General features: G+C 37.7%; 1 protein-coding gene across 1 annotated transcript; it reads right to left on the bottom strand.

The window, feature by feature from the left end:
- Positions 1-2,091: 2,091 nt before the first annotated feature.
- LOC139730209 (uncharacterized) lies at positions 2,092-11,465 on the bottom strand. Its single transcript, XM_071641110.1, has 8 exons — positions 11,441-11,465; positions 9,535-9,736; positions 6,737-6,918; positions 5,868-6,002; positions 4,830-5,036; positions 4,285-4,365; positions 2,929-3,050; positions 2,092-2,214 (listed from the first exon to the last, which is right to left on the bottom strand). Exons 1-8 carry the CDS (start codon positions 11,463-11,465, stop codon positions 2,092-2,094), a joined length of 1,077 nt encoding a protein of 358 aa, XP_071497211.1.
- Between the last annotated feature and the right edge of the window lie 1,205 nt (positions 11,466-12,670).

Raw genomic sequence — 12,670 nt, 5'->3', positions numbered from 1 at the left:
TGATATCGACGTACGCAAATATTTGGTTTTTATGGTGGTTTTCAATATAATATGAAGGGTCTCAGCGCACACAATACCGACAGAAGTTAAAATGCCCCCTCCAACAAAAAAAAAAAAAAAAATGCTGAGTCATTGCGCATAGATGTATACGTCTTAATGGAGCCACAGGTGCATAAAAACCACCAATACTTCCTGTTCGGGATCAGAGGCTATTTTCACAACAGAAAAAAGTAATAATCCATTCTCATTTTGTTTTGTTGGGGGTTTCTTGTGTGTGGGTGCAAGTTTGTGTGCGTGTGTTTGCGTGTGTTTTTAGTACTTCATATTGAAGGAGTATATGCTTAGAAAGGATAGTTAGGTTTGCAGCTAAGGAGAATTGTTCAGAGGGATGCCTTTATTTTAGATACATGTATAATATACTTCCATTATCATTTTTTTCCGGCAACTGCTGTATAGGTATACATTGTCATTTTATTTGTTTTATCTAAACATGAAAATGTTTAACTATTTAAGTTTTCTTCAAAAGAATTATTTTCTTATGTCTGTACAGTAATACCAAAGTGCATTAATTATTTTGATTGGAAGTGAATGGATATTATTTGAAAAAAAAAAGTGTGTGTGTGTGTGTGTGTGTGTGAGTGTATGTGTGAAAATGTCAATTTTTTCCCTTTTTGACAGTCTCAATCCCATTGTGAGTCCAATCTTCGTGCATCAACAATAAGAAACACAATGTACCTTGCACGAGTTTTAAATCTCATTCATGTAATAAAAAAAAAAGAACCTAGTTAATGCAAAAACAATGTTCTCTGATTACGGTCTGGTAGTAGTAACTTAGTTTTTACTCTAGCCTTAAAAGAATACAACGTTTGACATAACTTACCATAATCTTAAAGTGCGTTCCGAAGGTTTGGGCAATTTTGTCCTGTGTTTGTTTGTTTGTTTGTTTGTTGTTGTTGTTGTTTTTTTTGCAATTTATAGCTTGGGATTTACTAGATGAAAATTTAGGACAAGAATGAATAGTATAATTCAACTTGAAAAACTCGTTAAAAGAAAATGACGGTAATTTATTCAAATATTCAAACATGAAAAGTTAACATTGAAGTTTATTTGTATCAAATACGTTAATTTTTTATAATTAGATAATAGGTGGCTTTATGTTGGCTAGATATTGTGAGCAAGTACAAATGCGAATAGCTTTCTTTTGTAGCAAATCAATACAGTTTAGTCTTCGCTCTCGTGGCCCTCAGTAGATTGCAATATGCTAGGATGAGGGAATTGAACAGTTATATAAGAAGGGAACTTGGGGAAAAGATAACGTCTAGTCTTAAACAGAATACATCATGATTTCTTTCTGGAATTACAGGTTGTATGCTGACGCATGATTTATAATCGTTCCAAGTTGAATTTTCATTAATGACAACAACTAAAAATGTTGGAGAACTTTTACGTTCAGGAGATACATTGTCAATGTTTATATTGCATACAGAGCCATCTGTATTAGTATCCGAATGCTTAAAATGAATATGATTTGTTTTACCAATATTGAATTACAATCAATCTTTTTTAAAAACCAGTTCGACACCTACAGTAACTTTGCACTAAGTGTGCATGCTTACGTATACGGTGACTAAAAAATAATGATATCATTTGGCATAAAGTTTAAATCATAATGAGAAAATAATATATGAATATAAGATCTAATCTAAGAAAAAGAACCGATATCATATGAAAAGGTATATGACCAGATCAGGGTTAAAAATAAAGAAGATGTTGAACATTAATCATAACACACTTGAAATAGATGGTCGAATTAAATAACTGAAGTATACCTCGGGTAAAAAGTACAGAGAATCGGCTACTGGTAATTTTTTTTCTGTTTTTTTTTTCTTGTTGTAGTAATAATAAGTGTAAGATGCATAGACCCGTGAGAGTGTGTCCACTTCAAAACTTTCTCTAAGATCTCATTTCGTCCATGAAAGCTTGTATCTTTCAGCATGTTGTCTTCAGATTCTTTTTTTTTTTTCGTATAAACCAGACCCGACTGTTCCTGAGTTTTGTTCGGCGTCTCCTTTTGGCCTAACTCGTCTCCCGTTATTCCTTCGGGTTGTAGTAGCCCTTCTTGCGAACGATGAACCCCTTTTCGATGCAGGAGTAGGCCATGTCGATCAGCGAGTCCTTAGGGTCGTACGGGGTAATGCCAAGAACCTGTCGAAGCTGGTGTTATGAACGTAATAATGAGGTAAAGAAATTGATTGAGAAATAGAAATTATGTCGTATATAAGAATAGACCAGAAATTAAACAGAGAAGGAAAATCGCAACTTGAAAGCAGCTGGTCGAGGAGTGCACGTATTTTGAAACATACATGGCGTTACAAAGAATATCCGAAGTAGGACATGTAGCTATTATACTGTCGTTTTGTGTCAGACAACTTCAGTAGTTCTGAACATGGGTTATTCCCGACTATGCATGACGTGAGTTCATGTTGGTGATCACAGTGGATTCCCGCGCTAGCATGTCTCATCAAATCTCCAGGTCTTGCGCGACCCACACCTCTCTGAACAAAGTAAAATACAAAGGGAGCAACATGTAGGCCTACCCTAGCGTCCTTGCCTTATTCAATCTTTTGTTGAATAACGGAGTCTTAGTGAGAAATATCACAATTACATAATACATCCTTACTATAAACATGATACTTTACATGAATTTGTTTTCAAAAAATACCTGATCGTATGAAAAACTACTTCTCTTTTCACAAAATAAGATATATAATGGATTTAAGAACTCCGCAGTAAACAGATGTCCAGTAATGGTATTCCTCTATGCCTCTATAATTTTGAATATGCACTGAACATTGCTGAAGACTTTGAAGGTATTCTGCTTTTGTTTGTGTGTGTGTGTGTTTTTGTAGATAGTATATTTTTTCTTACCCTGGTGTCTGAAAACTTAGCCACATGTCCAGACAACTGAGAGATAGCTTTAGCATTCTGGCTGAACAGTCCGGCAAATCGGATCAAACAGCCGGGGGCTACGGAAGTAGGAGGTTTGTAACCTATAAATGATAAGCAGGAAAAAACAACGACAACAACAATCGTACGTCAATGGATAAGTGAATACTACAACATGATTATAAGGGGAATTTACAGTTTGCACTATAATTTCCGAATGAATGTTGTTGTTGCCTTCAATGTTTTTATTTTTAGTAATGTGTTACTGATAATGTTACATCCTGTGGCTTCTCTATGTTTTCTTTGGTAATATTTGTTTAAATGTTTGTATTTATTGGTTTTCTTGCTTAGATCGTTTCTACTCTATCATAATGGTCGAAAGTAGATAATGAATGTCCTCCATATTTCCCTATTATATCTCCTTTTATCTTGGGACCTACGACTGAAAAAGCTTACTCTTACGTAGGACCCATCATTCTCCTTACTTTGAACATAGCCCAACACTATACTGCAAACAGACCTATGTATTTTATATTGAGACAGAATGTTGAAAAGTCAAGGGAAGTTTCACGTAATTTGTTTTTGGTAATTTTTGTGTTGTGTAAGTGTATTTTTTCCTTGCCATTTTCATGTGAAATATGAAAATGAACTGAAATTGGAATCGAAATTGAAATGTGTATTTAATTTTTTTGTGTGCATAAGACCATGAATGTGACCTATGTCCTCATATGACAAACGTTAATCTTGCAGTGTGACCTCTTCGTTTTTGGTGTTATTACTATCGATAGGCAGATTCACATGGACTTAAATTCACATTGGTCAAGAAGATATGCATGATGAAATATCTCGTCCATGACAAAATCTAAACCCTGAAAGCACTAATCTGTGTTTTGAATATTGTTCTTGCTGTAATTGCATGTGAATACAACTGTACGTACTGAATGTACACTTCCACCCTGGTGTGTACACGATTACAATAATCATACATGCACACCAGTTAAGGGATTTCATCAGCCTGAGTTTTCACAATAGCGCGCTGTTTTTTGCGGTTGGGAAATTTACCGAAGTCAAATTAGCCCTCCGTTTGTGCGGTGAAGACACAAATAGCGCACTATTTGTTCAGAAAAAAATGTCCCAAGAAATCTTGGGCTATCCTTTCGTTCGTCAATTTAGCGCGCTATATATTCATGAACTATATAGCGCGCTATCGCAGTATCGGGCTATTTTCCAAGACTGCAAAATATAAGTTTGAACTTCGGGCTGACGAAGTCACGCCTACTATGTATGTACGGTCTGTTGTGGTCGGTTCGTGGAGAGAGTGTCTGTGTCTCCCTGTACCTTTGTCCCTGAATTCGGGGCTGAGAATCTCGGACATCTCTTTGAACCACAGGTTGAACGGTGAAATGATGTGTCGGTTACCTGGATCATGAATAACAGAAAAAGTTTTGCTATGGAAATTTCAACAACTCAATTAAAGTGATAATAATGATAAATTGATCGACATAAAAGAAAATACGAAATTACAGTAAATACAATATGGTAAAACGATCGATGAAATATTTGAAATATGAACGTTCTGGATGCAATTGTTATTTGAATTCACCCTTGACTGTCACTTGCGTTGAAGCGACAGAGCAGTTTCGAACCGAAATAATGATGGCGATAAATATGATAGAAATTACAGCAATGATAATCACAGTGATAATCATCATCATAATCATCACTATAATTATGAGATTTCATTCTCTATGATTTCAGTAACGCTCTAGAACAGTGCAGCTTTGTTTTCCGTTTGGGATTATTGTTCTTCATATTTGTTGCTCTATAATAAGTCCCTCTGTGTATAAGAGCCTGGACTTCCCCCTTCCCCTGGATGGACTCACCCGCTGCCTCTGGTAGGGTCATAGCGATGACGTGGGCCCTTGCCACATCGCGCACGTCACAAACGGGGAAATTGAGTTTGGGCACGACCGGCGTAGCGCGCTCCATTAATGTCTGAATGATCTGGACGCTGGCCCCCGGCGTACCGCACAGAACGGGTCCCAGGACCACGGATGGGTTGATGGTGGCCAATTCAAACCTGGACTCAGCTGACAACAGGTGAAAAGTGGAAAGTTTGAATGAAAATAAGGCCAAAGAAGATAACAGGAACGATTGCAATCACATAGATTATAGACATAAGGGTTTGCTCTTGCTGATGTTATCGAAGGGCCTCGGCAGACCTAGCACGGTAACGGCAACGGACCGGTTTTTCGCTACGGCGCACCAAAAGGAACCATGTGTGGTTCTGTTAAGAAAATGAATAATTCAGAACACAGTCGACCAAAATTTTGTTCTTTTAATAGGTCAAAATCAAGAGCAGCACAATCACCTGTTGAAGATTTATTTTGTAACATAATTATTAGCGGGGAAGCGAATTTGTAACAGAACCAGACATGGTTCCTTAAGACATACCATATCAAAAAAAAAGAGCAAAAAACAAAACAACAACAACAACAACAACAACAACACAAAAAAAAAAACCCGGACCGTTGCCGTTACCGTGCTCGGTGTGCCGAGGCCTTAGAGTTTGGTCTAACTAGCACTTCAGTGTTATAGATTACACCTTTTTGCTTTTCAGTATAGGCCCTATACGTGCATAGTTATATAATTGAATAAAGAAGCTTTAACTCTAAAGGAAACCCAGAGGCTCTAAGTTACCACCAAAAGTGACCTTCATTCGTGCCATTATCTTTTCACAAGAACATGGGAGTGAGTGTGATAGTTTATAGAAGCTATAATGATTTCGATGACTTCTGCCATTGGAAAACATAGAAGTGTTGGCAAATTAGGGAACAATTCATTTTCGGTTTGTTTGTTTTTTTGCTTCACACCGGGCATGATAAAACGATTCGATTGAAAAATGAAACGTCTGCTAGTACCTGGCATATTCTCCACGAAGTCCCAGGCAGCTCTCTCGGCCAGAGCCTTGCTCTTTCCGTACGTGTCGTTCAGGGTACTGTTCAGGTTCCTCCATTGACTCTCGTCAATGGGCGTTTCGTTGTTCTCCATCAGGTCTAAGGGAAAGCATCAAACCACACCAAACAACCACATCACATGCAAAAATAAACCTCATACAAATACGCACTCCCCCCTTCCCCTCTGTTTCTTTCTCTCTATTTATCAACCCATGTCCAAATTATACACATATGAATATATAATATAAATATTACATGTATACTATATATCAAAATTATATAGAGATATATTCTCTCTATGTAAAAATATAGGTACATTTACATATATATTATAATATGTTCAATATCTTATATATTGACTATCATTGTTCATTTCAAGCAAGTGCCTTTTTTTTCATGGATAAGTCATTGACTACTATTTGAAAAAAAAATTCACATTTACATTCATCTCATGTCTTATCTCATGTAAAGGTTCTAAACTTGTCTTCCTACATAACTACAATTTATTGTATGACCTCATACAGTCTGTATAGCTTACCCTTCACGCTTGTAGATAGTTCAATGTATATTATACAATTTTGTTGATTTCAGGAAGAAAAAGTCAAACTGCATCCTTGTACTATCCTTGTATCCTGTTGGCATGAATTTCCATTTCCAATTTTCGTATCAAACAATTACGAGTCAGTTTGATTTGCTGTGGCCTCTGACGCTTGTTATTATCTTTTGAGTATATAAAACAAATAATACACGTGTTTTCGTTTTGTAATTAAATATTCATACCAATTTCATTTGCAATAGAGACCAACTGCAAATTTAACATTTCATGATCTTACCCGAAATAGCGGCGCACGAACTCGTTACCACCACCCTCTTTACTCCTCCGACATCTGCGCATGCCTGGAGAACCCTCGTCGTGCCCTCTACGGCGGGTTTGAGAAGTTCATCTTCATGCTTTGGGTTCCCCAGAGGGAGCGGGCTGGCGGTGTGGAGGACATGACTGCACCCCTGGACGGCCCTGGGTAGAGTCAATCAGAGACCATGTATGGCATATCAGTCATATACTGTAACGGTTTTATATTTATACGTATATGATTAAGTATAGCGTTCAGTAATCTGTTGTGTTTTTGTTATGTAAGCTAGGTAATATGCTCTGTGTGTTTCTGTTGTGTAAGCGAGGTACACTGCCAGCTCAGCGTCTTCTCTGTCTCTTCTCTTCTCTTCGCCTTAATTAGCTCGTCCATTGTCTCTTATGTTGTTCTTTGTCTCTCGCCTCGTCTCTCTCTCTCCCTCGCATATGTTGTTCTTTGTTCTCGTCCAGTCCCTCTCTCTTCCCCTCTCCTATGTTGTTCTATGTTTGTAATCCGGTCCTCCTCTCTTCCCTTCTCCTATGTTGTTCTTTGTTCCCCGTCTAGTCTCTCTCTCTCTCTCCTCTTCTCCCTTCTTGTTCTTTGTTTCATGTTTACGCTGGGTCTGGTGTGTCTAATTTGATCGTCTGCTTTGTAAACGTGATTGACAGCTAGCCACACTGACGGTCACTGCCATGTCCACTATAAATAGAGCAGGGTTTCTCTTTGTTAGGCAGATTACATTGAGATTGAGACTGAGATTGAGCTACACACTGGGATAGGATTGGAATAAGATTACTCTGGGATTAGTGTCAGACTTCGGCAGATCACAAGAATGGCAATGTTATACCGTGTACATGTATTGAACGTCATTTGGAGCAGGCGAGTGTCATGTCGCCTTAATAAAGTCATTGTGAACCGGAATCTTGAGTCTTAGTGCAGTCTGTCATGCTTCAACATCCACTCTACAGTCCGTGAGGCCCGCTACCAACCTCATCTATCACGGAATCTCAAAGGAACAATACATGTCTTCTCACACTTCTCCGACCCAGTACACCACACTCACAATCTCCTATTAACTATACCACATACGACTATGTTCCGAAGAGAGACCGGCCGTGACAATACCATATACCATCATACAACCATGATTATGTGCGGTGGTCCAGTGAATTGTTTCTAAAATTTACCTTGATGAAATATACATTTTCGGCACAGCATAAGCCTTATCATGAACCAATGGCCTTTGACCTTTGACCCCCACATTGATTTTGGTTTAAAAAAAAAAACCAGAAAAAAAGATCATTCGTCGCAGAGTAATTATTAGATTTAGCGTACTTCATTTCCTTAATGAACTCCCCCTATGACCATTAACCTTTGATCAGATGACCCCAAATTGTTGTTTGTTTGTTTGTTTTTTTTTTTGGTCTCTTATCTCATCATGAACATATACTCTCTAAAAAAATCGAGTGAAAACATTCACTCTTAAAGGAGTTAATTCAAAAAAGAGTGAGTTTAAGTGAAATTGGAGTGAATTTTGAGTGAAAATGTTCTTTTTCACTCGTTTTAGAGTGACCTCAGGGATCACTCCAAAATCTTCGAGTAATCCCTGAGGTCACTCCAAAATGAGTGAAAACGAACATTTTTACTCTAAATCCACTCTTTTTTAATTCACTCCTTTAAGAGTGAATATTTTCACTCGATATTTTTTAGAGAGTACCTCGAACATTTTGAAGAATTTCATTTGAATTGGTTATATCTTGAACACAAACAGAGAGACAGATAAATATATTGAACAGAAAATATAACCTCTGGCGACCGTTGGTTTCATTTGCTGGTAACAATGGAAGAAAGAATGCTTTTCTTAGGCAAATCCGAACAACTTGAACGAGATTTATTGACCTTTGACCATTGCAGCAGGCTGTATCGCATTCGCCATATTGCTGGTACAATGATAACAATATTCGGTAAAATAGTTCGAACAATATTTTCTGAGATTTGCTGGAGTATTTTTCCAGTGACAGATGTGCACATTGCAATAATACAAGTTTGAGTGCACAAACATTCAGTGTGTACTGCTAACTCCAAATTGTCCAAAACATGGTTTTCTTTTTTCTTTTCTTGCAAGTCATCTAATCATACATACACACACCAGTGCGTTCGTGCTTTCAGGTTGAGTACTCGTGACCACAACGTGGAAGTTATCCTTGCTACAAAGCCATGGCATTAACCTAATGGACTTATGACACGTTGATAGTGTAAATGCTAAATATTTTACTGTATTAGAAAATCACATGCAGGATATAGAGTTCTACATCTTAAAATTGGACTTCTTTTCTTATCACTGTTATGTAAAAAGAGAGAATACAAGAACAGACATTAATTGTTCAGGTCATTTCTTATCACGAGAACACTTTATCATGGGATATCCAAATATCAATCCTGGATCAAACGAAAATTGATAGAACTTTGATAATGAAAATTCTTGTCACGAAGAAGTCTAATTGAAGTTTATAATTATCACGTAAGACATATCTACGTTAGCTTTTTTGACTCTATACAATGGGATCGCATTATAGAAACAGAAAAAAAAATCGTTGTATATAATACTAGACTTCGCTTCATTTTATTTTAACTAAATTGCAGCCCATATTACACTTACACATTTTCGCATTATCATTTCAACTTTTCCACAGGCATTCGATGACCATTACGGTTTTCTTCGTATGGTCAATAGATTGCTTGATAGATTGATTCAGATTGCTGCTGATGCACCATGTACTCACTCTTTCCATCCTTCATCTTTTACCAAGTCGGCTTCCACCAGCTCCAGCTCGTGGGCAGCATTGGGGCAGAGCTCCTTCAATGGCGTCACTTTCTTTGGATTGCTCAGACTCCTCACAGTCCCTCGAACCTTGTAGCCGGCCTCCAGGAGTTGCTTCACAATGTGAGTGGCTATGTAGCCCGACGAGCCCGTCACCAAAACCACTGGGCGAGAAGGATATAAGATTATAATATAAGGTCTGCTGTAAGGATTCGCAACGTACAAAAATTAATTGATTCGTCAATGCCCATGCCTCACGAAACATCCCCATGTTGTAAGGATGTTCAAGTTGTATTCCTGTGATAGAAGTCATTTTATGAATAAAGGAAATTGGAAATTGGGGTGGTTTAAAGACCTCATTGTTAGTATGTACATTGTGTGTGTGTTTGTGTGTGTGTGTGTGTGTGTGTGTGTGCGTGTGTGCGTGTGTGAATATGAGTGTGTGTTTAGGTTGTTATTCAAACTTTCTGCAAACTACTTTGATATATTGTCCTCTTTATACTAGGGTCTAAAATCATGACGTTTGCAAGACAGTTGCACGTTTGACTGCATGATTACAGTAACACATTGAATAACAGTAGCTGATTGTCTATTTTCTTTGTTCTATTCTAGAGTGTTATTTTGTGTTAACTCTGATAAATGACAAACGCTTTGAAAACTGTTAAATCATTTCTCCGTATAAAACTGCATCGAGACACTAGAGTGTTATTTTGTGTTAACTCTGATAAATGACAAACGCTTTGAAAACTGTTAAATCATTTCTCCGTATAAAACTGCATCGAGATTGACCATACGGGAGTTGCTTATTTTGCCTTGTTAGGCCTATTTGTAATTTTGGAATCAATTAAATTCGATTAAATTCAATTCAATTCAATTCATTTCAATTCATTTCAATTCAATTCAATTTAATTCAATTCTAATTCCAAATTCAATTATTTCTTTCTTTCATCGGAACTTAAAATTAATAAGGTATGCAGATACAGCTTCAGAATATCATTCTTTTGAAACAGATATGCTCGACATTGAAAGAAAAAGGTAGGTTTAAAACAAGTTTAGCGAAAGACGGAGAACACACTGGGGTATGCCGGTATGACCGCTCCATATTATTCATGTAATTCCTTAGTCCTTAGTTGCTTAGTCCCCTTCGTATTCTTGTATTTCAGGGCCATGGATCGACAAGAGCAAAAGACCTATAAGAACAATCGTCCATGTTCAACATTTTAAACTTCCCGCTGCGCTACCATCACTTCGTATATCAAATCGAACCGGCAGTGGAGGCGATACAGAAGTAGCATCGAAATAAAAACATGATTATCCGAAGGGGCATTAGTAACGAATCGATGGAGATGCATTGAAATAAGATAACATGTAACTGACATCGAGTCATCGAGATTGAAAATTATACAACGTACTTCGAACCAAGAATGCAATACATTACAGTGAAAAAAAAAAACACCCAAAGACAAATGCATGGGTAAAGCGTGCATTTCAAAAGTTTGCACAAAATGAAACAACAACAACAACGATAACAACAACCAAGTCCCAATTTGGTGTAACCCACTCACAAAAGCACTACTAGACATGGGTCAGGGTATGAGTGAAAATTGATTGTGTGATACATCCTATCTGGAACCTTTTGCAATTGTGATTCAGATGTGTTAGTAACTTGATTTGGGCTGAAACTCTTTGGTTAACCCTCTCTCTCTCCCCATACCTGGACCTCCGCATCATGAAATTAGAAAAACAACAATCAAGAGAAAAACAAAAAAGCGTATACTACGTTGGGTATGATCATGCCAAACGACCCTTAGATGTATCAGCACTCATCTAAATCTGCCACGAAATCGTGGGGAAATAATATGGCTTACTTTTGACATCACCCGATGGCGCCATCTTGAAAAGTCTTCTTAATAAGGCTGATAGCGAAGAAGCAGTTGTAATTCACCAGGTGGATGACCAGTCTCTATACCTCTCTCAGAGCTTTGCTTCCTGACAATGAAGTTAACTGCTTGGGGAGTATTGAGGTCGACCATCCAGACTTGGGTAATGGTAATGGAGTTCGTGGTGGTGTGTACATAGACCCTACTTACTGGCTCCCATTGGTTAAACTGACCACCGGTGTGTTTCCACTTCGTGGCAAAGTCCGAGAATTCATAAGAAGGTTGAAATCACAATGCAATATGCATAGGACACACGTATACTCAAATATTGATTTTACTTCCACCTTCAGTAATTGTTCAGTGCTTTTGAACGTGGACGGAGTTTAATGTTTACTAGATATGGGACGATTAAGGTGTGAGGCCATTTAGGTATGGGCGGGGAAAAGTTGTCCAGAATTCATCATGACAGGCGACAGTGAGAATGGTGTAGCTCCTTATTGATTACATGACATTTACTCTTTTGAAACTGAGAACGTTCTGCAGATGGAAACGGATCCTCATGAGAAGATCTTGAATTCTGTGAAAAATTTATGATATTGAGGCATTTCTTGGCCACCACTCCCTTGTTAAAATCCATCTGTATCATATTTTGTATAAATGTATGAAGATACAAAATATCTCATATAACCCACATGGGTATTATAGAGCGCTTGAATATAGGAAATCACTGTTAAATGCCTCTATCGCTCTGCGAACTCGTGAAGGTGACCCTCTTCGTTGATAAAATTTTTCGTCCAATTACTGCCAACACGATTCTCATCACGGATAACTACATGTTGTTATATAGGCATATCAAAAGTAACAGATTTATTTGCTTTGATAGGGACCATGGATGCCAAATAAACCATTCTCAGTGTCTGCATCATAAGTTCAGGTGTGCGTGTGTGTGTGTGTGTATTTGTGTGTATCATTCAACTTTGTGGAGTGCTTTCAAAGGTGAACGTCTGCCTCGAAATATGAACACAGGTAAATATCCAACTGAAGAGTGGACAGAGTTCGACGGCATGTAGGCCGGGGGAATATAATGACCTGACTTTCCGTCTCCTAATCATTGTACACTGCAAAAAGTCCGGTGTTAAATATGAAACACCGAGCTGGTGTTAAATTTCCGGTTCTCATTCATGGTGTTAGATTAACACCTCCGGGTGTCATTTCAAA

Source organism: Diadema antillarum, unplaced genomic scaffold (genome assembly GCF_040938485.1).
Source record: "Diadema antillarum isolate AM-2024a unplaced genomic scaffold, OU_Dant_1.0 scf00000022, whole genome shotgun sequence".
Taxonomy (NCBI): Eukaryota; Metazoa; Echinodermata; class Echinoidea; order Diadematoida; family Diadematidae; genus Diadema; species Diadema antillarum.
Note: the sequence above shows the minus strand (reverse complement) of the source record. Positions and strands in the feature narration are given on the sequence as shown.